Genomic DNA, 26,661 nt, shown 5'->3' with positions numbered 1-26,661 from the left:
GTCTAATTGAGCCAGGAATTCTCTGCTTAGCAACCTATGAGTATTTTGATAAGGATCTGTGTATCAATTGTCTTAGTTTCAACTGAACAAACATTTATTAATATGGAACTAGGTGCCAGGCAGCATGCTAGGCACTGGGGAGACAAAAACAAAACAAGATGTAGTCCCTGGCCTCAAGGATACTTAACGATCAAAGGGGGGACAGAAAAGATATCCAAATAGGCATGATACAAGATAGATTACAATAAAGCAAAGGAAAACATTTAGAGAAAGTGTTCTAAGAAAATTGGAGGAAAAAAAAGATCACTTCTCTCTGAAGGAAATCAGGGAAGAGGGTGAAATAGATGGCACCTAAACTAGGACAAGAAGGAGAGAGTAGGTTGTCAATAAGTTGAAATGAAGGGAGAAATATATACATTCTGGGCCAATGGAGAGGCAGAAAACAACATGGAGAGACTGGGAAAAATAGCTAGCAACAGTTTGGCCAGAACATTGAATGCATGAGAGGGTGGGGTAGTATGAAAAACAAAAAGGCTTGAATGATAAAGAGGCATCAGATTATGGAGGGTCTTAAAAAGCTAGCTCTACATTTTGCATTCTATACCTTAGGCAGCTGGGATACACTCAAGGTTTCTGAGCAGGGCAGTGAGGGACATGACCAGATACCTGTGCTTCAGGAAAAGTATTTCACCAGCTGTGTGATGGATGGGCAAGGGAAATGACTGCAGGCAGGAAGAACACTGAGAAGGTTACTACACAGCACAAAGGAGAGGTGACAAGGGCCTAAGCTGTGTTTTAATGGATTAACCAGGCTTTATCTCATATGTATTTTGTTTACACATATAAAGATGTGTAAAAACTTCTCCTTAAAGGAAGGTTTTAGTTTGGGAGAGCAAAGCTTAGTACGAACTAGGAGTTTGGACAATCACCATTTAATTAGGTTCAGCCTTTTCACATTGTATATTACTACACAACAGTCCCAAAATAAATTGATTTTATTAAAAAAAATTTTGTATATTATTTTTAATTGACTTAGCTATGTATGTACTGAAAATTTAAATTCCTTTAGGTCAAAGACTGTTTTGTTTTTGTCCCAAAATCAATTGATATATAATGATGGGAAAACCTCACACAATGATTCAATACAGGCTACATGTGGAGACAGCCCTTTTATAGAGTTTAAACACCTAAAATGTCACATACAGAGTGACCTGTGCAGTCCCTGGAATAGTAGTCTCTAGTAGGATTCTCCACAGCCAGGTGTCTGAAATAGAGAGGAAAGGGCAATACATGTATTTGCCTGTGCCTAGGCAAATTATGCTGCTTTTCTCAGGCAGCTTCCCAGTTCACCCATTCACATTCATTCATTCATTCACCCATCAAGTTAATCCTAGTGTCCTGTACACTCTAAGCACAATGTTAGATGCTTTGAGGTACACAAAGAAGTATAAGGCATTGTTCCTGCCCTCCCTGAGCTTACTATCTAATTAAAATGTTCACTTATTTCTTTATTCCCCACTCCACCACACACCTTTTTTGCTTCTTTCTCACCTTTCAAAAATTACTCACTCAAATTCCTTCCTCTTTATCATGAATCCTTAAACATTTCTTTGTCCTCAGACAGTCCAATAAAGGAAGAAGACAGTCAACAAAAGCCACTATGAACTCGTACTAGAGCACAATTTGGTGAACACAGCCTAACAAGCCACTCTGCTTCTGTAGAGGGCACTGCACTTTTCAATCTAGTATCTCATTTAATCCTCATCCTAGATAAATCAAGCTGGTGGTAGTACTCCCATTTTACAAGAAAGGAAACAGGGAAGCTAAATGAGAAAGCAAGTCAGTGATATAGTCTGTCTATAAGTCTAGCCCTGAGCTATCCAGACCTGGCCACTGGAACAGTCACTAAAACAGAATGGGTTCTTCAGGACGTAGGAAGAAAGGTACTTTTTGAGACAGCATATCAGGGACAAAGCAGGAAGGCTTGGTTTGGACTGCTACACAAGGCTTTCTCAACTTACATATCTGAATGCCTTTCGGAGATGTTTGAACTGCAAATAGAACTTGTAGAAGTGCAGCTGACTCACTTCCTGAAGAACAATAACCACCACACTGTTCAGATGCTTTGGGTGAGAAAGATGGCACCAGCTGTTGAGAAATCAAAGCAACAGCAAGACCCCAAAGTTAGCTTCAAATACACAGTGAGGAGGAGGAGTGCAGAAGAGCAATTAGCAAGAGCTAACAGATATTCACTGCTGTCTCACATGGGTGATGAGGCCAGCTGTCACCACAGAGTTCAAATAAACATCAATGAGCTGTGCTGAATGGTCACAAGCCAAGCAATCTGGAAAAAGTGAAATTCTATGTATCAAATCCAATACTCCCCTGGCCTGGCACTTTAAACTGGAACCCAGCTTTCTTTTTAAAATGACTGACTATGGGAGAATGGGGTTTCCTTTTCTATGCAGGGAGCTGGTCCTCTGTCCTGCTTCCCTTCTACTGATGTGCAGTCCTCCCTTAAGTGGGAAAATACATGTGTGCTTTGAAGGGCCACCTTCACATGTCAATCAAAAAACTGTTCCACTTTTATTCTGCACATGCCAATAGAAAGATATATATGCATACTAATGACAGCTTTGCCACAACTCATTTCACACCCTGGCTCAGCTCAGGAGTTCTTAATCTTTTTTTGTGTCATAGATCCCTCTGGCTGAGTGAAGCTTATGGAACCCTTCTCAGAATAATATTTTTAAATGCATAAAAATTTAAAAAATATAATAACAAAGGAAACCAATTACATTGTAATACATTTATATATAATACACACATAAAATCCAAGTTCACTCACCCCAGGTTAGGAACCCCTTGTTCAGTGGATTTGTGTTGTTTTCCCAACACTGCAGACTTCAGCAGTTGACGTAACTGGTCATGGCTTATTTCACAGTTCTTAACAAATAACTTGGTGGATAAACGGGCTTTCTGAAAAGACAAAGATGGGAAACAGTCACTCATAATCATCAATATGTTTAGATGAAAAGCAAGGTAAATAATGTTTCAAAAATAAAAACAAAATAATAATCTATGTTTGGATCCTATCAACAGGTGTCCAAACAGCTTTCTGTTTGGCTGAAAAGAGGTATCCAGGTGGCAGAGTAGAGTACTAGGCTTGAATCAGAAAAGATCTGAGTTCAAATCCAGCCTCAGACCCTTACTACCTGTGTGACCATCAACAAGTCACTTACATCTGACTGCCTCAGTTTCCTCAATAATAAAATAGGGATGGTTGTGAGGATGAAATGAGATATTTGTAAAATGCTTAACACGATGCCTGGCTCACAGTAAGCACTTAATAAATCCTGGTTTCCTTCCTTCCACTATGCTACACTAGAGGCTACATAAATGGAGAGGCAGCATGACAGATACAGTAGTAGATTTGGATTCGGGGCTTTTGGATTTGATTCTTGGCCCTGCAATTTAGTATATGCATGACAAGGGGCAAGTCTTTTAAGTTCGGACAAGATGCCCTTTATGGTCCCTTCCTTCCAGTTCTAAACCTATGCATAACCCATGCCCATAAAGAATTTGTTTACTATGGTAACACAGACATAAACATTAAACCAGTATCTCCAGAGTGAAGGCCTCAAACTACATAAGAATATACCCACCAACTAAGTGTTTCTTTCATTTATCTCATGACATTGCAAGGCTTGTTCTTCAGCTCATTTGGTAAAAGTATTTCTGGAAGTCATAAATAGGTTGGGAAGAGAACAGTTTATACACAGTGGGGGGAGTTGCTTCCACTGAATAGTTGGTACTTAATATTTATATACTGTCATTATTACTACATAGTGCCATATTCTCCCTAACTATATAATATGTATACTTCAATGAGTTACCCATCAAGTCACCACTGTGGAGTTCATTTCCACATCACCTTGGGTTCTTGCAATAGGATTCTGTGGAACCTATTTATGATATTATCCTTCAACTTACAGTGACTCAGGTAAACAACAAGCTCATAGCTGTGATGGCCTCAAGATAGTGGTTAGTAGTACTTACCTTCCACTTAGGCTGACTGTCTTCATCATCTGGATCCCCACTGGCTGTACCTTCCCCAGAACCTCTAAAAAGCTTATTTTGTATCTGCTTCCTCTTTTTGCTTTTCCCATCTAGGGCTGCATCCATTCTTCTTTGCGGTGATACTTTTCCCTCTGGCAACAGATCATAATCTACATCAGAATCCTTTGTGATTCTTAAGACCCATGTCTACAGACTAAGCCAGGCTTCTTCAGTAGTACAACCACCCTTCTCCCTTCCCTCCCCCAAATGCCCAACAAATGGTGCAATGGCTTAGGGGGTGGCCTAGGTCAGTCTTATTTCAAGGTTATGTGAGTAGCCCCCTTGGTGCAGTAAAATGTGGATTTCTTCATTTCTTCTGTATTGTTAAAACACAGATCTGTATACCATAAAGCTTTCTCTGATCATCACTTGCTGTGTTAAGTTGGAGTGGGGTGCACTAAGGTGATAAGGCTTCTTTTACCTCTAAAACTCTGTAGTTCTGTGCCCTACACAGCCTTGAGCAGATGCTTCTGCACCACAGAGGGGGAATGAAAACTTTCCCCATATAACACTGGGAGAGATCCAGCTCAGCCTGTCTCTATTTCCCAACTTTATGTCCCATAATAATTTTCAATTAAAAACAATGATAAGAGGATTGCAGTGGGGTTGGAATATGAGAAAGCGGTAGCAATCCTCCTCCTTCAATTTGCTTAGGTTCAAAGATTTAAATAGAACTGCAGAGGTCATCTAATCCAAGTCTCTTATTTTTTTTCCCCACTTTTTAAAAAAAATTTTTTTTTAATTTTTTTGTATAAATTTATTTATTTTTAGTTTTCAACATTTACTTCCACAAAATTTTGAATTCCAAATTTTCACCCCATTTCGCCCCTCCCCTCACCCCAAGATGGCATGCATTCTGAATATCCCTTCCCCTAGTCTGCCCTCCCTTCTATCTCTCCCCACCCCCATCCCCTTCTCCTATTTTCCTGTAGGGCAGGATAGATTTCTGTACCCCATTTCCTGTATTTCTTATTTCCCAGTTGCATGTGAAAACATTTTTTTTTAAACACATGTTTTTAAAACTTTGGGTTTCAAATTTTCTCCCTTCCTCCCTCCCCACCCTCACTGAAAAGGCAAGCAACTCAATACAGGCCATACACGTGCAGTTATGCAAAAACATGTGAAAAACTAACTCTTTCCCTTAATCCTATCCTGCCCTCCCATTTATTCTATTCTTTCTTTTGACCCTGTCCCCCCTCAGAAGTATTTGCTTCTGATTACCCCTTTCCCAATCTGCCCTCCTCTGTATCATCTCCCTGCTCTCTTGTCCCCTTCCCCTCCCCCATTTTCCTGTAGGGTAAGACAGATTTCCATACCCAATTGAGCATGTATGTTATTCCCTCCTTAAGCCAAATCCTATGAGAATAAGATTCCCTCATTCCCACTCACCTTCCCCCATTTCCCCTCCACTGTAAGAGCCTTTCTTGTCTGTTTTGTGTGAGATAATTTACCCCATTCTACCTCTCCCTTTCTCCTCCTAGTATAATCCTTTCTCACCCCTTAATTTTATTCTCCAGATATGACCCCTTCATCTTCAACTCACCCTGTGCCCTCCCTCTATCTAATCTATCTATCTATCTATACATACATGTAATTTTTTCCCTCCAACTACCCCAATACTGATAAAGATCTCATGAGTTATAAATATCATCTTTCCATTCAGGAATGTAAACGGTTCAACCTTAGTAGGTCTCTTATGATTTCTCTTTCCCAGGTAGGTATTCTTGGTTGTAATCCTATCTCCTTTGCCCTCCGGAATATTATATTCCATGCCCTGCAGTCCCTTAATGTAGAAGCTGCTAAATCTTGTGTTATCCTGATTGTGTTTCCACAATACTTGAATTGTTTTTTTCTGGCTGCTTGCAATATTTTCTCCTTGACCTGGGAACTCTGGAATTTGGCTACAATATTCCTAGTTTTCCTTTGGGGATCTCTTTCAGAAGGAGATCAGTGGATTCTTTCCATTTCTATTTTGCCCTCTGGTTCTAATATATCAGGGCAGTTTTCCCTGATAATTTCTTGAAAGATGATGTCTAGGCTCTTTTTTTGATCATGGCTTTCAGATAGTCCAATAATTTTTAAATTCTCTCTCCTGGATCTATTTTCCAGGTCAGTTGTTTTTCCAATGAGATATTTCACATTGTTTTCTAATTTTTCATTCTTTTGGATTTGTTTTACAGTGTCTTGATTTCTCATAAAGTCACTAGCTTCCAATCGTTCTATTCTAATTTTTAAGGAAGTATTTTCTTCAGTAATCTTTTGGACTTCCTTCTCCACTTGGCCAATTTTGCTTTTTAGGGCATTCTTCTCCTCATTGGCTTTTTGGACCTCTTTTGCCATTTGGGTTAGGCTATTTTTTAAGGTGTTACTTTCTTCAGTATTTTTTTGGGTCTCCTTTAGCAAGCTGTTGACTTGTTTTTCATGATTTTCTTGCGTTACTCTCAGTGTTTCCTCTGCTTCCCTTACTTGCTTCTCAAAATCCCTTTTGAGCTCTTCCAAGGCCTGGGACTGATTCATATTTTTCTTGGAGGCTTTGGATGTAGGAGCTTTGACTTTGTTGTCTTCTTCTGGTTATATGTTTTGATCTTCTTTGTCACCAAACTAAGATAATACAGTCTGACTCTTTTTGCAAGGTTTGCTCATGATCCCAGCCAACTACTTGAGTTTTAAACTCTTTGTTAAGGTAAGAGTCTGCTTCCAATGAGGAGAATGTACTGTCCCAAGCTTCGGGGGTTTGTACAGCTGTTTTCAGAGATACTTGTAGGTACCTGTAAATTTTCAGTTCTTTCAAGGTGATATGATAAGGGGCGAGGTGTTTAATCTTTTCCTGGCTGTGCTCTGGTCTATGAGTGACTGACCACAAGCACTCTTTTTTCTCTTGGAAGTGTGAGGAAGATTTTTTCTCCCCAGCCACTACAAGCTCCACCACACCAGAGCTCCTCCCTGCCCTAACACCACCGACTAGAACTGTGACGGGCAAGATCCAAGCACAGGCAAAGCAAGAGAATCCTGCCTCAGCACTGGCAGAGAGATCCCTGTAAACCCCTCTGATCAGCCACTTGATTCCCCCTCAGTCTGTGGGCCAGAAGTTCAGGAGGCAGCTGCCGCCCTGGGGGCCAAAGTCAGGACCCCGAGCTTCTCTCTCAGCACCACAACAGACTTTTCCCATTGACCTTCTAAGTTGTCTTTGGCGTTTATGAGTTGAGAAGTCTGGAAACCGCCACAGCTGCCTACGAGGCCTGCTCCAGGTTTGCTAAGACCTGTGTGCCCACACCACACTGTGCTCCTCTACCAGCCGGGCACAATATACCCTTCTGATCAACCATCCAGGCTGTCTTGGGCTGGAAATTTGTTTCACTCTGTCTTTTTGTGGGCTCTGCTGCCTTAGAATTTATTCAGAGCCATTTTTTATAGGTATTTGGAGGGGTTTGGGGGAGAGCTCAAGCAAGTCACTGTTTTCACTCCCCCATCTTGCCTCCGCCCCCAAATCTCTTATTTTTAATGATGAGAAAATGAGACTCAGAAATTTAATGACTTGTCCTGGCAGAGTTAGGATTTGAACCCAAGATCTCTAACTGCAAATCTAGCACTCTTCCTATGGTACAACATTATCAGTCTAGTCCCCTCACTATTCTGGTCGCTTCCAACCAAGATGCCCCACCCTGGCCACCACTTCTCTATTTGTCTTGTCACCAATGTAAGGGCAAAGACTGTCTTTGATGGAATCCTACTAAAGCTGCCTCCAGCCCCAATATTGTAACTTCCTTATGGGCTCCACTAAACAGCAGGCCTGTCCTATTTTAACCACACAATCTGGCTTTAAGCACACCTCAGGCCCCCAGACTCAATATAACCACTGCCCCTAGCTAGCTACTGTCCCTAGATTTAATTCACATATTTGAACAGGTGTGTCCTTGTACCCAACCACAACCATACCATCCACTTAGCCGAAGACAGGACCACAATACCTAACTATCCCATCTTGACCAGACAGGACCACAATAGCTAGCCAATCAGAAAGCAGCACCACCAGGGCATTTGATCACCCAACCATAGAAGGGAACCCTTCCTGTTACCTAATCCCTTAACAAATCCCTCCTGCCTTTTTAATATTCATAATTTCTGTTGTGTAATCAGCATCATTGCACTATAAATTTTCCTGTGTTGTCTTACTAAGTTGCTGGTTCCTCTTGGAACCTAGCCTGCTTCTGAGGGGTGTCAATCCTCAATAAATGCCTGTACTTAGATTAGACGTAGTCTGACTCTGAATTCTTTGAGATGGTGCCACCTTGACACGCTATGAAACTGCAACATCTTCAGTTTTGTAATTGTATCCTCAGTGCTTAGCAGCTTTTTGGTACATAGTAGCCCTTAATACTTTTTCATTCTTTCACTCCCATAGCCACCACCCAACTTCAGTCCCATTACCTTGCCATACTGCACATAATAGACCCTTAATGAAGGTGTCAAATCAAAATGCATGAGAAGACATTTTCCACAATGATAACAAGGGTCCTTAACTTAGGGTACAATGACTCCCAACGGGTCACTGGTTAGATTTCAGGGAGTCCATGAACTGGAATGGGGGGGGGGGAGAAAGCATGTTTATTTTCACTAACCTTTAACTGAAATTGAGCATTCTTTTCAACTAAGAAATTTTTAAAAATTATTTTAAGAAGTTCACAGGCTTTATCAGACTGCCAAAAGGGACCAAGACACAAAAAGGTCAGGAAATCCTGTTCTAGAGCCTGGAAGGGATGTCAAGGGCTAGCCCAAGGACACACAGATAGAAAATGTGAGAGGCAAGATTGAAATTCAAATCCTGACTCCAGAACCAGTGGTTTTCTTAGTTGGTCTATTGCAACAGCCTCCTAACTCCCCACTCCCACTCTCCCTTCTGCAACCCATATTCCACCAAGCTATAACCATCAATAATCTTACTAAAACAAAGGTCTAGCAATATCACTTTGTTGCCCAACAAGCTTCTGTGGCTCCCCTTTGCCTTTGAAAGAAAAGGCGATCCCCCAAGCTCGCATTTAAAGCCATCCCCTTCCGGGCTCCAGCTACCTTTCCAGGCTCATTTCACATACGGGAATATGTGCCATTTGCCCATGCCATTTCCAGTCTCTAGTCTTTGGTAAACTGTCTACTATGCCAGGGTCACAAGATGGTGTCAGTAGACAGAATCAGGATGCCTAGATTGGACCCTGCTCTTAGATTCATCATTTACTAGCTGTGTGACTTCAAGTCAGGTAAGTCACTTCGCATTCGAGCTAAAAGCCTTCCCCTCTGAGATTTCTTTCCATTTACCACATATAACTTTTAGGTACTTAGTATTGTCTCCCTCATCAGAATGGAAGCTCATTTTGAAGCAGGATTACTTCATTCTTTGTACTTCTATCCCCAGTGCCCGGAATACTGAAGTGATTAATAAATATTTGTTGATGGACTCACTGCATAGGCTGCTCCTTATGCTTAGAATGCTACCCCATCTTGGATTCAGCCTTTTAAAATCCAAAGCTACCTTACCTGTCACCTTCAGCTAGAAGCCTTTCAAAAACTCGTTAGTTCTTAGTAATTTCTCCCTCTTTAATTATTCTTGCATTTCCTTATAATTTGTACCCTGCCCCACCTCCATCCTCCTTCCCTCCATGTTTGATGTAGTTAATTTCCTTGAGGGCATTCTTGGCACCTAATATTTAAAAAAAAAAAAGCACCGTGCTATGCTATGTGCTATAGGGATACAAATACAGAGAATTCTCATTAGTGGATATTCGGTTAGAACTGAACTAGAATCCTGCCTCAGCAGCTGTGGAATCCTGGCGAGGCTACTTAGCTCTTCTCTACCTCAGTCTCCCCATATGTTATAAAAAAAAAAAAGGACAATAACAGCACAAAACTCAGAAGGTAGCTGTGAGGATCAAATGTCAGAACATTTTCTAAAATTCTTTTCAAACTTTTAAGTGCTGTATAAATTCAAGCTGTTACAACTGCTCTCTCAACCTGTTTCCTCACATGCAAAATGGGGGATAATAGCACCTAATTCACAAGGTTGTTGTGAAGACCAAATAAGATGATAGATGGAAAGTACACTGCAAACCTTAAAGAGTTATAGCTGTTCCAGAAAGTCCTATCACAGTTTTAAGCTCTACCAATTAAAACAGACTAAACGGGTCAGTGGCGCATCTGCATATTCCTGGACTTGCAGTCAGAAACATCTTAGTTGGAGTCCTGTCTCAGAGGTTTTCCAGTTGTGTGACTGGGGACCAGTCCCTGAACCTTACTTTCCTTATCTATAAAAGGAGATAATCTGTCTGGGTGGATGTTAGGATTAAATGAGACTGACATACATAAAATGCTTTGTAAACCTTAAAGCTATATATTATCATCAGCCTTCCTCCATCCACCTTCTATAAATAGCTAGCATTTATACAGCACTATCTAAGGTTTGCAAAGTGCTTTGTAAATATTATATCATTTTATCTTCACAAAAACTCAGGGAGATAGGTGCTATTATTAGCACCATTTTTCAAATGAGGAAACTGAGTCAGAAAAAGCTAAAGTGTCTTACTTAGGGTCTCACACATCTACTTTGAACTGTAACAGTTTAAAACTGCACTGAGACTTTTGGGCAACTTCCCAAACATATAAATACTAAATAAACAAATAGTGGAGCAGCTATTATAAATAGCAGCTAGCATAATAAAAAAAGGGGAAATAAATAGTGGCTAGTAAAAATACTAGCTGCTGCTGCTGGTCTTAGTAACTGGGTCCTGTAGTACAGTGTCAGGCCTGTAGTCCTGAGTTCAAATCCAGCCTCAGACATTTACTTAGCTGTGTGACTCTGGATAAGTCATGTAACCATCTCTGCTTCAGTTTTCTCATCTGAAAAATGGGTATGATAATCACACCCACCTCGAAAGGTGGTGATGAGGGTAAAATAAGATAACATAAAGCCTTCTGCAAACCTTACACTGCACATGTATATATATGTGTGTATATATACACATATCTTCCTCATTTGAATAACAGCACATGTATTTACATATGAATATATGTTACATAATATAAACATAATAATGATAACATGTGTACCTTAATACGTGTGCTATCATTATTCTAAGTCTAATAAGGAAACAAATACCCATTTAGGCTGTGAGCTCCTTAAGGGCAGGGGCTGTCTTTTCCCTCTTTTTGCATCCCCGGAACTTAGCACAGTGCCTAGCACACAGTAAGCGACTAATAAATGCTTCTTGACTGCCATAAAATACAGACAACATAATTATAAATAAATACAACAAAGTCAATCTATACAAACGTATACAAAACTGCAGAATACAAGGCAGTGGGACGGGATGTAGCAGCATTTGTGGGGGCGGGGCGGGGGGTGGACGAGGAAGCGCCCGAAGGAGCTGAAGACGTCCGCGGACGGAAGGAGGGGTCGGGGCCCGGAGCCCCACATCCTCCTCGTCCCTTCCCTCCTCACTTCTCCTGGACCTGCATTAGGGTCCCTTCCCAGAGGAGGCCTTGGGTGCAGTAGGTTCCCCTCCCTCCCCCTCCCCCCGGAATGCCCCCCCAGCCGCCCCCGCCCCGCCACTCTCCCCTTCTACAGGTTCCCCTCCCCCCTCACCTCCTCGGTGGGCTACCGGTCCACGCGCCAGCACGCAGCCCGCGCCGCGGCCCCAAACTAAAACCTCGAAGGAATTTCCCAAGGCCTGGCCAATGGAGGAGCGGAAAACATCGATTGGTCGAAGCTTCCGCGAGGGGGCGAGGGACGAGCAAAGCCTGGCGGAAATGACGACATCAGAGGCCGCGGGAAGTTCGAAAGGAGGGGAAGTTCCTTCTTGTCGGCTTCCGAGGTGCGCCAACTGGGGGTGGAGAGCCGAAAACGCTGCGGAGGCAATGGCCACCAAGCAGCTGGCCCGGTATAGTTGTGTGCATGTGGCGTATGCGTGTGTGTCCGTGTCGTGCGTCTGCGCGCGCACGAACCTTGGGGTGGAGGGAGGGCTCTTTGGGAACCCTCGGGCTTCCTTGAGTACGCTGTCTGGGCGCATGCGCGTACCTGTGGAGAGCGTTTTCGGGGTCTTCGTCTGGCGCTCTTGGGGGGTCTCTGGCTGAATTCGAGCAGGTCCGGCTTGGTCCCCGAAGGAAGGAGGGATGTTGCCAGAGCGCCAGAAGGTCGGGGCAAGGCCAGGGGTGCGTCTATGTTTTTCTGGACTCGAGAGTAAGGAAGACCTCGGTTCGAATCCTGTCTCAGAGACTTACTAACTGTGACTGACCTGGGACGGATCTTGGACCTCTCAGCCTCAGTTTGGTCGTCTGTAGAACGGGAAAAACCGCACGTACCTCACCGGCTTGATGTGAGGATGAAGCGAGACATAAAACGCTTTGTAAACTTCAAAGTGATGTTATGTGCCCTCCCCTCCTGCACTTTGTAAGGTACTTTAACGTTTGCAAAGTGCTTTACAAATACCATCGTTTTATCCTCACAACAGCCGTGAAGATAGATATTGTTAGCTCTATTTTACAAATTGGGAAATTAAGTCAGAAAGAGCTGAAGTGACTTGCCCAAGGTCACTCAGCTAATAAGTGCCTGAGGCTGGATTTGAACTAGTTTTTCTGACTCCAGTCAGACATTTATTAATCCCCTACTGTGTGCTAGGCACTATCCTAGCAAAGTGGATAGAACACCAGCTTGGGAGTCACGAGGACCTGAATTCAAATGTGGCCTCAGACACTTGACACTAGCTGTGTGACCCTGGGCAAGTCACTTAACCTTAGGTGCCTGGTTGGGGGTGGGGAGAAGACACTACGCTAAGCTCTGGGGATACAAGGAAAGCCAAAAGACAGCCCCTGCTTTCAAAGAGTTCAGGGTCTAGTGAAGGAGACAATATGCAGACAACTATGTAAAAACAAGTTATAGACAGGATAAATTGGAGATAACTAACAAAGACGCTAGAATTAAAGCTTGTGGGGGATTTTAGTTGAGACTTGAAGGAAGGCAGAGAAGCAAAGATGAGGAGGGAGAGAGGGCATCCCAGGCAGTGAAAATGTTTGGGTCGAATTGTGAGAGAGAGGTCCTTGCATATTTTATTATTTTATGTTTCTTCAATAGCATTTTGAGACTTTCTATTATTAGGCCACCAGATGGTTGGGGGTGGGGATCCCTAAATTGTTAATACATCAAAATGTTGAAAAGTGATTGTGGTTCCTATTTTCCCCCCACATAACATCACCCAGTACTTAACTGGATGAAATACTCACATATAAAGGCAAGAATAATAGTGTACTTCTGTAGTGGTTCATATTTGACTTCAGATACATATTTTGAGTTTGACACAGTGTGGTAGGATACTAGGGATACAACAAAAATTATAGTTTCTAATTTCAGAAAGTTTAGATTCTGTTTGGAGTAACTGGGGAATATGACATGTATACAGATAGTTGTACTGCAGGGTTAAGAGTGATAGGATTAAAGAAGAGAAACAGACAAAGTGCCCTAAGAATATTTGAGGAAGGGGTGGGAATGGGGATTAAGGAAGCCTTTTTGGAGAAGTTGGCTTCTGATCTGAGCCTTGAAGAAAAGTAAGGATTCTGAAAGGCAGAGGTGATGAGAAATTCCAAACATGGGCCTAGCCTAGGTGAGTATGTAGAGGTGGAAGATGGCATGTTAAGTTTGGGGAAGAGCTTAATTGTCCAAATTGACTGAATTATAGACTGTGTTAAAGAGATATGTGAAATGATAATGTAAAGGTAGGTGAGGACCAGATTGTAGAGGACCTTAAATGGCAGGGTATAAAAAGTTTTGTGCAGGGGATCACACTTTATGCCTCTGATAGATGATTATGTCAGTTTTCTGAAGCATGTACAATTCTAAGTCCAGGGCTCTCTTTCCATTACCATTTCACATTACTGCAGCCGTTAGCCTCATTTTGCAATTGAGGAAAATGAGACTTGTAGAGAAGTTGTCACAAGAAGAATCCAGTCTCCTGACTTCTTAGTCTTAATAACAGACCATACTACATTAATGATAATTTTGCCTTCTGTTCAAGCCTGTTTTGATAAGGATTACACACAGCAATTTTGTGGTAAAGGAGCCCCAGAAATAGCTATGGTTCTGCTCATTTCACTCTTCATTATTTCATGCAAGTCTTTCCATGTATTTCTAAAATCACTCTGCTTATCATTTCTTACAGCACAGTAGTATTCCCTCTGCTGTTCATTTTCACAATGTGTAACCAAAGAAAGATCCTTTAATACTCCTTTAATGATTATCTTTGATCTACATTTTTTAGGCAACTTGGATTAATTAGGAGGAAGTCCATCAGTCCAGCTAATAAGGAAAATCTGGGTAGAATCAGGTCAAGTAAGTTGTTTGCTTAATTTCATCTTATTTTGTAGTGCACTGCATTTTAAGTACTGCTAACATAACCATAATTTGGCCTGTTGCAGAGCAATTATTTGACTACTTAATTATCATTGATTTTGAGTCAACATGCTGGAATGATGGGAAACGCCACTACAGCCAGGAGATAAGTAAGTTTGAAATAATATGTTAAAAGCTGGGTTTAATTAAAGTTGAAAATTAGATTAATTTGAGTTTATATTTTGTAGAGGAAATAAAACTTAATAAATGTTGTGTATGTGACTTGCACCTTTAATGTGTGTTCTTGATAATGAATAACTTTAGAATCTAACACTAGAAATGTGAGCTGTTTTTCAAAGTAAAATATTATGTTTTGGTGTTTTGCTGTAAAATTGACCTGATTTAAATAAAAGATTTTTAAAATCATTCTTATACTAATTCTTAAACATATTAATAAAGAAAATTCTGCACTTACATGCCAATTACTTATACAGGAATACTGATATTCCATAATGAGCAAATGATTTACTGAAGGAGGAATCAGTTTCTTCCTCTGTAAAGTGAGGTAATTGGATTAAATGGCTTCCCAGGTCTGTTTTAACTCTAAATCTGTGATCCTATAATCCTGTGAATGGATACACTCACCACTTTTTCTGTCTTCATGCTTAGCTGTAGTCTATTAGTATAGTCAAAATTTTATTTTGAAGAGAACAAATTATGTGATCTCAGGACTTTTACCTGTGATAGAGCCTATTATAGTTACCATATCACCTTGCACCATTCTTTCAATCCTAACTTACTTGGAAATACAATAATAGTGTTGTGTTTTTTAATTTGTGGTAGTTACAATGCTAATTTAGTAATTCTATTTTAACATATATATTGATTATTATTTATTTTAGTTGAGTTTCCAGCGGTCCTTCTAAATACATTAACTGGAGAGATTGAGTCTGAATTCCAGACCTATGTCCAGCCTGAGGAACATCCAATTCTTTCCAAATTTTGTGTTGAATTGACAGGCATAAGACAGGTATGACATAAATATTAAAATTAAACTAGAAAGTGAAGGCAAATGTCCTTTTTCCCAAGTATCTATTAGTACATTCTACCTGTTAGTGCAAAGACCTTTTAGTGTGTGCACGTGCGCATGTACACACACATACACTATCTGTGTATACATGCATGTATATATGTCATCATTTATTGGTGTGTGTGTATTAGAAAAGGAATAGGCTTGGAGGAAGTTAATATCAAATACTGTTATGGAAATGAAACAACAAAAACTTGTCTTCCATCTGAAAATTGTGGAGGAATTAGTTTTGTCGTCATAATCTTGCCATATGGCAAGTTTTATTCATCCCAACTTATAGTTTGTGATAGTAAGGCCCAATATGCTGTAAGGGGCTGATTTTTACTTCCAGTCTTTCCATTTAAAAAACTCATGTGCCCATTTCTAAACCTATTACTATCTGAATTTGTTTTTATGGTATTATATTTAGGCTCAAGTTGATGAAGGAGTTCCTCTGAAGATTTGCTTGTCACAGTTCTGCAAATGGATTCAAGTGATTCAGCAGCAGAAGAAGATAACTTTTGCTCCCAGTGTTACAAATAATTCTGCTTCAGAAGTAAAATTATGTGCATTTGTTACTTGGTCAGGTACAAAGAACTTTGGTTTGGGATCAATGTTGAATGGTATGTTCTTGTTAAAGGAAGATACACTGTTCAGATTAAACTGCATAATTTCAACTTGTCAGTTGAAATGAAAAGCACTATTTCTGATTGCTTTTTTGTGCAGGAAACTCAGTAACTCTTGGATCAGCTCCTCCATCCCCCAAATAGAGTGCCTGGTGTATGTTAGCTCAGATAATTAAATTCATGTGTGTCTAAATTTCGTCCTATTAGAAATTTTTTGACCATTTGTCTTCACTCTGATAATTTGATGAAAAGGTGAAAACTTCTCTATCCACGGACCTGAATAAGGCGAGGCCTCACTTCATGTTTGTGTTCTGAGACTCCCAAGGTTGAGAGATAAAGCAGGCTCTTTTTACTGTGTAGCAATGGTATGGTATAATCGGGTATCTTCATTTGGTAATAATATTTGAATATTTTTCTCATATCATTCATCTTTTCAACATGCGTATTAAGTAGCTTCACTGTGCGAGGCGGTGTGCTGGGTGTAATGGAGTTAACAATGACTTCAGTTCCCAAGGAATTTGTAATTTAGCCCAAAACATTCCTGATTTCTGAAATACATATATCGCTGTTCCATCCTTTAAGGAACATCCATCTGTTTATTAAAAACTTTCCTATCTTTTAAGGGCCAGCTCACATGCTACTTCCTCTATGAAGCCTTCCTTGCTCTTTCAGTTCTATAATGATTCCTCCCCTGGCCTCTAGTTTATATAGTGGTAATAGATGTGGCTGTTTGTAGAATTTGCTAAGCCTCGTTTTGACTCATTGGGCTTTGGATTCCTGTTTTTGAGCTCTGCCTTGAAGGATGGATAAGAATTTGAAAGGCAGTAGTGGGAGAAAGGACATTTTAGAGTGAGCAAAGGCACAGTGGCCAGAAAGAGTGGAATGTTTTAGGAATGGTGTGTAGCCCAATTTGGAGTGTTGGGTACATGAAAGGGAACAATGAAGTAGATTGCTAGGAGAGGTTGGAACAAAATTATAGAATACCTTGACTACTAGTCTGTGGAATTTAGATTTCATTTGGTAGACAACGTAAGCTCTTGGAGGTTTCAGAGTTTAGAGTGGAGGTACTTAGGTATGGGGAAGGGCATGACCAGAGCTGGGCTTTAGGAGGATTGATCTAACAATCCTATTGGAAGATAGATTGCAAAGAAGAAGGAATGGAGAGGAAACCATATAGAAGTAACTGTAACATGCCCATGACCAAATTATTCATCTTTCCCATTAAACTTGCCTGTCCTCCAAACTTTGCTGTTTCTGCAAGTTGCACTGCCATTATCCCATTCACCCAGATTTAAAACCTTGGAGTCATATTTGCCTCCTCTATCTTCTTTACTTGCCACACTCCCCATCCCCATGTTTAATCACTTGTTTCATATTCCTCTGCAAGATCTGTCACATCTATTAACTTTTTTCCATTTTCCGTGCTACCTTCATTTTTCTGTCTCCATGTAATTCCCTCCATCTGGGATTACTCCCCCTTTTTGGTAAGGTAGAACAAAATACTGCTTATCTTTAAAAGTCCAGCTCTAATCTACCACTTCCACTCAGATTGCTCTGATGTGACCAGGATAAAAGTATCAGTTCTTCTGATTTCTCATTGCACTTTATCTCTCATACACTTATCATAGAATCATGGGATTTCAGAGTTGAGAGAGACTTGAGTAGTCATATACTCCAACTTGTACCTGAACAGATATCCTCTCTACATCAGTGGTTAGTCTAGTAAGATCTGTTGCTAATGAAACCATCATGATTCTTTGTGAGCTCTGCTTCCTTTTCTAAATATTCACAAATCCAGTGACCAATCTTAATATTGGTTCTGGAGAATTGATTTAAATTCTGTGGGAACTAAAGATGTGGAATGTGGTACTTGCCATCAGGCTTCTGATGGTGAAATGGTTTTCTTTGTTACAAGAGAAGGTTGAAGGTAGGAGTTAGAGGAAAGGAGGATTTACAGAGAAATGATATGATAGATATGGGGGAAAAACATCAATTGAACTTTAAAATTTTCACAAATCATTCTTTGATTCCCAGAAAAATTCTACAACAAATTATTGAAGTCAAGCTCATTGGCCTATAGTTGCAGGTTCTACTCACTTCTCTTTTTCAAAATTCAGGACATTTACCTTTTTACATTTTCAGCTCTGTGGCCCTTCTTCCATTTTCCACAAGCTTTCAGCATTTGCATTGACCAGTTCTGTCAGTACCCTGGGCATGATGAATGGAATTCATTGAGGATAACTAGGGTCTTACTATCCCCTTTACTTATCTTGGGTTTCAACTCCCTGTTTAGCATTTTTGTTACAACCTTCCCAGTCCAAAGATCCTTTTTCTTGGCAGAGAAGAGAGAAGTAGAATAAGATTGAAGATTTCTGCATTCTTTCCCATTTTCATCACTGCATCTATCCTTAGGAGCAGTCCTATCCTTTCTTCCATCTTTTTTTTGACTCTACTATTGCTTAAAACCTGAGCTTAAGAACTCCAGCTTTTTGTTTTTATCTTGTTACTCTGCTTTTTCCTATACAGTTCTCTTTAAATTGAGGTTGACTGGTGCATTCTTATATATATCCATGCTGGTCTTTTTTTTTTCTCATTGGAGTCAACTGTATTCTGTTTGTTTTTTTTTTCTTGCTAGGCAATGGGATTAAGTGACTTGCCCAGGGTCACACAGCTAGTGTTATGTGTGTGAGGTCACATTTGAACTCGGGTCCTCCTGACTTCAGGGCTGGTGCTCTCTCTACTGCGCCACCTAGCTGCCCTGAGTCAACTGTATTCTGTATCATGTTAAAAATACTTATACACGTCGTTTCCCGTTTTAAGCTCCTTAAGGGGACAGCCATGTCTTATTCATCTTTGTACTCCATACAGATTCTTGTACTATAGCCCTTTGTATAGTGCAGTTATTTGTCTTACTGTATTGACTTGGAGTCATTCTGCTCTGTTTTGTATCTTTCTCTAATAACCTTGGTCAGTCTGTGAGCAGTAGAGCTGAAAATCATAGACTGATCACTTAAGTTTTGAGATTGGCAAAATGGCAGAGATAGCCAAGGAGAGGAATTCTAGTGTGTTAGTGAGAACATTACTGCAGTGCCTCAGGATGAAGGTTAACTGGGATAGACTGAGAAATCCAGGAGCTAGAAGTCACAGTGAGGTGAACAGGGATGGTGTAAAGGAGGGAGTGGGACATGTAGTTGTGATTAGACAAGGGAACTTTTACAATTTGTGGTTTTGGGGGTAAACCAATTTGAAGTCCATGATGTGTCTGTGCCTGTGAATGGCTGAAACTGGAGATGAAGCTCATTACAGTTTAAGACACCAAGGAACTGTGAGACAAGTATTGGAATATTATATTAACATTTGCCTCTCTGAGAGCTTAATAATCTTTTTCGATATAGGGTTTTTTTCCCTTTCCTTTGTCTTATTTAGTGCTTGAGAAATTCTATCACATCAGGCTAATTTCTTAAAAGTTAGCTACAGGAAATATAACAATTGTAAGATGTTAAAAGAGCAATAAATTCTTTGATCTTCTTGTAAAAAAAAAAAGGATCTTATTCACTAGCACTGACCAGGGAGTTAAAATTTTATTATGCTTTATACCAGGGATGGGGAACCTATGGCCTTCTAGGTCCTTGGGTGCGGCCTTTTGTCTGAGTCCAAGTTTTATAGAATAAGTCCTTTTATTAAAGGGATTTGTTCTGTTCAAAGAGCCACACTTGAGAACCAGAGGGCCACATGTGGTCTCAAGGCCAGAGATTCTCCACCTCTGCTTTATACTCTGTCTTCCAGTATTTATTTATGGAACTATAAATATAGCTGGTGAGAATGGAAATAAACAGTGATAACATTTATGTTTTATTTCATGTAGACTGGGACTTGGGAGTTTGCTTGGAATATGAATGTAGACGGAAACAATTGCGAAAGCCTGTATTCTTGAATTCTTGGGTAGACCTCAGAGCAACTTATAAGGTGAGAAAATCATCGGTAAGAATCAAAATATGTCCATGTGTTCAGGTTCCTTAAAAGATATTTCTCTGAAATAATAATAACTTACATATATACAACTATTTAAGGTTTTCAAAGTACTTCACATACTTTATACCATTTGATCCTTAATAATTCCTATGAGGTCAGAGCTATTGTTATCCTGCTTTATAGATGAGGAAACCTTGGCTCAGAAAGGTTTAAGTGACTTGCCCAGAATCACACAGCTAGTAAGTGTCTACAGCCAGATTTGAACCCACACTTTCCTGACTGTTGCTCCACTGCTCTATCTATTATACTATGCTACCTCTCTTGGAAAGTTCTTATAATATTTCTAATGTATTTAGTACTATGTTAGATACAAATAAATAATTTTCTAAATATATAAATTTTCCAAAACCAATAAAAAGAAGATGCATGTGTCAAATCAGAGCTAAAAATCAGGGAAAAAAATTGAATCCTTGGTCAAGTAAAGAAGCATTTATTGGAAGCAGAGCCAAGATGATGGAGTAGCAGGAAGAAATATATGGAGTTCCTACCAGCACTCCTCTAAACAGATCTAGAAAATATACAAGACTGAATCCTGATGAGGAAATCCAAGAAAAAGTCTAGCCCAGGGCGAATAGGGGGAGAGACACAGGGCTGTGGACACTGGAGCCAGTGTCTGAACAGAAACATTCTGGGGAGTACTCCAGCACAAGGAGAGAGGCTGGACACCAGGGCAAGAGGAGATCCCAGACCCACACATGAGCACCTCAGTCCCCTTTGCTCACTCTCCAGAGTGTAGAGGTGGCATTCTGGATTAAATTGTGCAACTGAGAGGAGCACGTTTAGAAGCAAGCAGCAGTGGTGTGGCTCAGACTCCAGGAGCAGAGCTAGGTCTTGTTTCCAGCTTCTTATGCAATCAGAAACCTACATGGGAGTTAACCAAGGCAGGCATCCCATACCAAAGGGAAGACTGCAATTCTGTCACTCTGATCTAGCTGAGCTTCCCAGCTGGCTGATAATAGCTAAGTCCCACAACATTCTCCTGTTGCTTATACCCAACTCTCTTCTTGATTTTCTTTTTTGTTGTTATTTTATTCTCAATTATGGGGAAAGTTGGGAGATAGAAAGGAGAGAATGTGGATTTTATAAATGTTACATATATGTATATAATTTTTAATTTTTAAAAATCCAAGCATTCATTAAGTGCCCATGCTGTGCTAATAGCTGAGTATACAAAGAAAGGTAATAAGAATCCCTGCCCTCAACAAGCTCACAATCTAATGGGGGAGACAACATGCAAACAATTATATACCAACAAAATATATTCATGATGAAAGTGGAGATAATCTCAAAGGGCTAACGTTGAAGCATACTGAAAATGAGTTCTTGCAAAAGGAAGGATTTCAACTGATACTTTAAGGAAGTCAGGGAGGCTGGGAGGTAGAGTAGAAGGGGAAAAATGTTCTAGGCATGGAGCATAGTCAAGGAAAATGCACAGTTGGAGAGGTGGAGATCCTGATATAAGGAAGAGCAAGGAGGCCAGCATTACTGGATTGTAGAGTACTTGTATGGGCGTAAAATATAAGAAAGATACGAAAAGGCCAGGTTATGGAGGGTTTTTTTAAATCAAACAAGGTTTTCTTTTTGATCCTGGAGCTGATATAGGGAGCCACTGGAGTTTATTGAATAGGGACATGACATGGTCAGACCTGTACTTTGATCACTTTGACAGCTGAATGAAGAATGGACTGGAGTGGGGAAAGACTTGAGCCAGGGAGGCCAACCAGAAAGCTATTTCAGCAGTCCAGATTTGAGGTAATAAAGGCCTGTACCAGAATGATGGCAGTGTCAGAGTAGAGAAGGAAGCACGTATGATAAATGGCAAAAGATTGGATATAGGGAAAGGAGTAAGGAGCTGAAGAGGACACCTAGGTTTTTATCAGAGATTGGATATAGGGAAAGGAGTAAGGAGCTGAAGAGGACACCTAGGTTTTTATCAGGTGGGGGAGGGGGGAAGGTTGAGGGGGTGTAATTGGAAGGATTGCATACCCTTGATAGTTAGGAAGAGGGGAGGGTTTTAGATAAAAGAATATTCAATTTTGGACATGTTGAAGGCTATGGGCATCCATTTTAAGATGTCCTTTTGTTTTTCATGATATAAAGGTTAGTAATCTGTATCACTACAAATAACTGTCTTCTATTTATGAATACATATCTTTTTATCCAATTAGCTTTTCTATGGGAGAAAGCCAAAAGGGCTAAGTGGTGCATTGCAGGAACTGGGAATAGAATTCTCAGGACGAGAGCATTCTGGTGAGAAGGATTTAAAAGCTGATTTATTTTTAGCTAAAATATAGAGTGTATATTGCATTTGAGAGATCTAATATGTATTTATTTACAATTTTTTCAAATGCTGAAAAAGATTCCGTATGGGTAAGTAGAATGATAGTAATTCTTTAATGGTTCCATGTCCGTAAGTCATAGGAAGTAAATTGCCGCCATCTAGTGGCTATTTTTGGTCCCTTGCAAAATCAGAGAGAATATTGCATTGGGAATCTAATGTGAAGTAAAACATGTTCAGAGCATAGTAATTCAGTGAAGAATTGGGCAAGGGAATTGGATTGAGTACAAATAAATATTACTTCAGAAATTTTGGTGAATCTCTCTGGCCTGTTGACTAAATTACTATTGACCCTTTTAATAAAAAAAAATGGGAAAATCTCAGTTTTCAGTAAGTAGTTTTGCATAAACACTAAGCTCATGGTTAAGAAATATTGAACCATTATACTGTTCATTTGCTTGGTTTTCATTTTTTATTTCTTTTTAGCATCACAAGGCATAATATTTGGCTGTTTCTTTCCCTAGGATTAGATGATTCTCGGAATACTGCCCACCTGGCTTGGCGCATGATCAGAGATGGCTGCACAATGAAAATCACTAAATCTTTGGATAAAGTTAGTGGTGTCTTGCTTTCTTTTTTCATTTAGATTATGTAGGGGGGGGAATAAATATAGATTTATTAAGTAAGCAAACAATTTAAATATAATTATTTTAAGGCAATCAGTAAAATTTTTCTTATTTGTCATACAGTATAAGGTAGGAACTGTGATCACCTAGTTTCCAAAGCTCTTGGATTTGTCTGTGAAACTTGTAGGTACCACGTTCAGAGAAGAGTCCCAGTTGTGTTGCCAGAGTTTTAAATCTGAATCAGGCTGAAGATACTCTTGGACATAAGAATGGAATTCAGGCTTCAAGCATGGATGATTTTTGTGATGGTAAAATTAACACCGGTAAAAATACCACAAATCCTAATGGAAAAAATCATCTAAAGTCAACTTCTATGAGTTCCTTTTTAAAGATACATCAAGATTATGTACCATTAGAGAGCACCAGAAATCTTGGTGAGGTTAAAAGTTGTTTCTCAGTTAATGAGTCTTCCCTTCCTCTTGGGAAATTGCAGCCACCCAATTCTAATTCACCAGGGTACAGCCAAAACCAAATAAAAAGTGAATATCTTACCCATAATCCTAAATATAATCCTTCAGCACTGGGTTCGGGATTAGTGGTTGTCTCTACCACCATTTCATCCATTAACGATATGTCTGATACAGATGCAACTACTAGCCTTGACTGTTTGCCAATGCTGGCTGATTGGGAGGATATAGCTTTACTGCCAGCTTCATGGCCTGAACAGAAAACAGACTCTGTGCCTCCCACTGATATCTCAAATCCAGGCACTTCATTGGACCCTGGGGAGAAGTTAATGATTTTTAAAAAACAAACAATGATAAATTACACAGACTTGGGAAGTTTAGGAAAAGCATCACAAACCCCTGAGATGTCAGGGTCTGTTGTTTACAGAAGCCCTCATACTACTATTTATAATGTGAAGGAATCCCTAAAACAGCCTTCAAATGTTGATACTTTTAAGTTACCTAATCTAAAAGTAAATTTATTGAGCAGATCTAAGACTATATGGTCTCCTCCCTCAACATTGGGGGAACCACAGATTCCTTATTCTGTAGTCATTAAAAGAAAGTCTTCTAGTTGTCAGGCTTTCCCCCCATCAAAAAAGCAGTCTTTCACAATACATGAAGAAAAGCCTACATCATCTCATTGCTCGCCAGTGAAAAATTCATTTCAGAAGGTGACACCTTCTGTCTTAAAATCCATTGTCAACCTGAAAGAACCATGGAAGAGTGGGAAAATGACACCTCCTTTGTGTAACTGTGGCCGAAGGTCCAAAAGACTCATTGTTTCTAATAATGGACCAAATCACGGCAAAGCTTTCTATAGTTGTCCTGTTGGGAAATACCAAAAGAATAGAAAGAACTGTGGTTATTTTAAGTGGGAGCAAACTCCTCGAAAGGAGAGAACCAGCGACATAGATTGCTCTCTTTCCACAGTAGGGATCAATTTTAGATCTCCTGGAACTTGTAGTTCTTCTAGAAATTTAATCTTTTCTTCTGAAAAATGTTTGAAACTCAGGCCATCTATGAGAACTTGAATATCATCTCTCTTTGTTTGCAAACCTTGCTTTAATTTAAATGGGTTTTGAATGCAACAAATATAAAAGGTATGTAGTATTACAAAATATAAGGAAGCTTAATGGGCATTCCTGAACCCTGTAGACTAGAATGTGCCTGCTTAAGTCTAAAGCATTAAAGAAGTAAATTTATAAAGAAATTTGCTTGGAAAGTGCTTTGAAAGACCCAACAAGGTCTGGCATTATGATTATTATTTTTTAAAAGAAAATTAATTTTATGGTATATTATTCCAGATAGGCTGAACTTTAGTCGCCAACACTAACTAGACTTCGATTACCATCTTACCCTCTGGTTGTTCTTCAACACTGTGCCTATTTCTTCATCTATAAAATAAAATTTCTCAAATTTTAAAGCAGGATGATGTCTAAACATATGCTATTTTAGTGCCCTTTTTTTTGCACCAACTCTTCAGCCAGGTATTATGTAATTGTCAAAATCATAAATGAAATGTTTTGTAAAATATCTTTGTAGGGTAAATTTTTTTTTCAAATGCTGTGCTGGGACATGTAAACCCTTTTAAGATTGAATTAGAGCTTGAAACAATGATTTTTAAATTATTAAATAAAAACAATGATAATGTTTGCTTTGTTTTTATTCAGTGATATTTTTACTTCTAGAAACATGCTAATCCTGTGACTGATGTGGTAAGTTTTTTTTTAAAAGTAGTATGAGCTGGCTATTTAGTATTTAAAAGAATGAGCATTTGAAGAGCTGGACTAACTTGTAAATCTACATATCTTATTAGAATTATAGTTCTGTGTGTGTGTGTTGAATTCTTGGGCTGACCTCAGAGTGACTTAAAAGGTAAGATGGTTATTAGTAAGAATCATTTTCTTACCATTACTTAAACATTTGCGATGGGTGAAATCTGAAATAACTGAGGAAAGAAAGGTTTGAGCTTCCCAGCATGTTGATTTAAGCAGTGCATGCCAGTTGCATAACAAATTGGAACTAGGACTCCTAAGCTTGGCATTGAACCCCAGATATAGGAGAAGACAGATTTTTATGCATTAAAAAAATTAACAGGATATAAACTAGGATACAAGATTAGGTAATCTGATTTCTAATTGGAGGAAAGATCATAGATTTTCCAAGTTGGAAAGAGTGAGTTTTGGTTGAGTTGGGAGGGGGTGGGTAGGTTTCCCAGAATTGAGATGCTGATTAATTGCATCCACCTGCATTTTATACCATCTATAGTATATCATCTTGTTATAGATTATACCATCTATCTTCCCTTGAGTGGTTTGAAGAAAAACAAGATGGAGTCATTGTTCATGAGATGGAATCCAGTTGGTTCTCTTAATTCTCACATCAAACCAACTCCTTTTTGTAATTGGCCTTCACTGTTTCTTCACATTATCACTAGTTCCATGATTATTTCTTATCTTAGCTACAAAATGCTTAAGGACAGGAACCATGTCTCATATTTCTCCACTTAAGCAGCACTCTACTTAGTGTGGTTTCCTTATACATACTCAATATTGATATTTTAAATACTTTAAGTTCAAAATTGATAACTACTCAGATCCTAATTTGTCTGCACTACAAAAATAATTATTTGCTTTACAAAAGGATTTATTTTAGGCCTCCTTTTAAGAAAATGGTGACATTAAGATTATTTGTTTTATCAGAATTAAATGTATGCATTTTTTGTTCCTAAAATAAAACGCAAATCTCCAGTAAGATAGCAGTTAGGGGAACTAGCCAGTTTTCCTGTCCCATGGAGTTGGGGAATGGCAATGGCACTTGGTAGGCCGTGGTTAACACAACTGCAGAAGCCACTATCTCGACCCACTTGTACACCTTCCATATCCTTTTCAGCCATTTTGGGGGAGGAATCGCCCATGGCATTACCACTTCCAACCTGGGGCTGTGGGGCATGAGGAGTCAGCTTTGGTTGGAGATCCCCAGGACACAGCACAGTGCCTATCACATAGTAAGCTCTTTACAGATGCCTGTTAACAG

The 26,661-nt window shown here is 39.6% G+C and overlaps 2 protein-coding genes across 4 annotated transcripts in view; one reads left to right on the top strand and one right to left on the bottom strand.

Moving 5' to 3' along the window:
• The window catches only part of REXO5 (RNA exonuclease 5), a 39,134-nt gene extending 27,302 nt beyond the window's left edge, over positions 1–11,832 (bottom strand). For both annotated transcript variants that reach the window (XM_020965335.2, XM_078152881.1), the window contains exons 1-4: positions 11,750–11,832; positions 4,060–4,211; positions 2,849–2,979; positions 2,022–2,148 (exon numbers count right to left, since the gene is read on the bottom strand). In XM_020965335.2, the coding sequence (XP_020820994.1) occupies positions 2,022–2,148; positions 2,849–2,979; positions 4,060–4,185 (384 nt within the window). In that variant the 5' untranslated portion in view covers positions 4,186–4,211; positions 11,750–11,832. The remainder of the gene's footprint in view (positions 1–2,021; positions 2,149–2,848; positions 2,980–4,059; positions 4,212–11,749) is intronic.
• Positions 11,833–11,841: 9 nt separating this feature from the next.
• On the top strand, positions 11,842–25,278 carry ERI2 (ERI1 exoribonuclease family member 2). Of its 2 annotated transcripts, none has more exons than XM_020965336.2 (9): positions 11,842–12,044; positions 14,415–14,485; positions 14,572–14,655; positions 15,388–15,515; positions 15,985–16,141; positions 20,046–20,146; positions 22,381–22,462; positions 23,015–23,103; positions 23,304–25,278. In XM_020965336.2, the coding sequence occupies exons 1-9, from the start codon at positions 11,842–11,844 to the stop codon at positions 24,654–24,656; spliced, it is 2,268 nt and encodes a 755-aa protein (XP_020820995.1). In that variant the 3' UTR covers positions 24,657–25,278. The 2 variants fall into 2 exon arrangements, with proteins under 2 accessions (XP_020820995.1, XP_020820996.1); XM_020965337.2 differs by lacking the exon at positions 11,842–12,044 and adding an exon at positions 12,326–12,558.
• Positions 25,279–26,661: the final 1,383 nt, after the last annotated feature.

The sequence above is a fragment of the Phascolarctos cinereus genome, unplaced genomic scaffold (genome assembly GCF_003287225.1).
Source record: "Phascolarctos cinereus isolate Bilbo 61053 unplaced genomic scaffold, phaCin_HiC Scaffold_4;HRSCAF=312, whole genome shotgun sequence".
In the NCBI taxonomy this organism is placed as follows: Eukaryota; Metazoa; Chordata; class Mammalia; order Diprotodontia; family Phascolarctidae; genus Phascolarctos; species Phascolarctos cinereus.
Note: the sequence above shows the minus strand (reverse complement) of the source record. Positions and strands in the feature narration are given on the sequence as shown.

Excerpts from the sequence above, each read along its gene's own strand:
- ERI2 (XM_020965336.2), top strand. The coding sequence starts at position 11,842 with ATGGAGGAGCGGAAAACATCGATTGGTCGAAGCTTCCGCGAGGGGGCG. Across the intron at positions 14,656-15,387 it reads CCACTACAGCCAGGAGATAA|TTGAGTTTCCAGCGGTCCTT; the intron begins GTAAGTTTGAAA and ends TATTTATTTTAG. Across the intron at positions 23,104-23,303 it reads TCACTAAATCTTTGGATAAA|GTACCACGTTCAGAGAAGAG; the intron begins GTTAGTGGTGTC and ends TGAAACTTGTAG.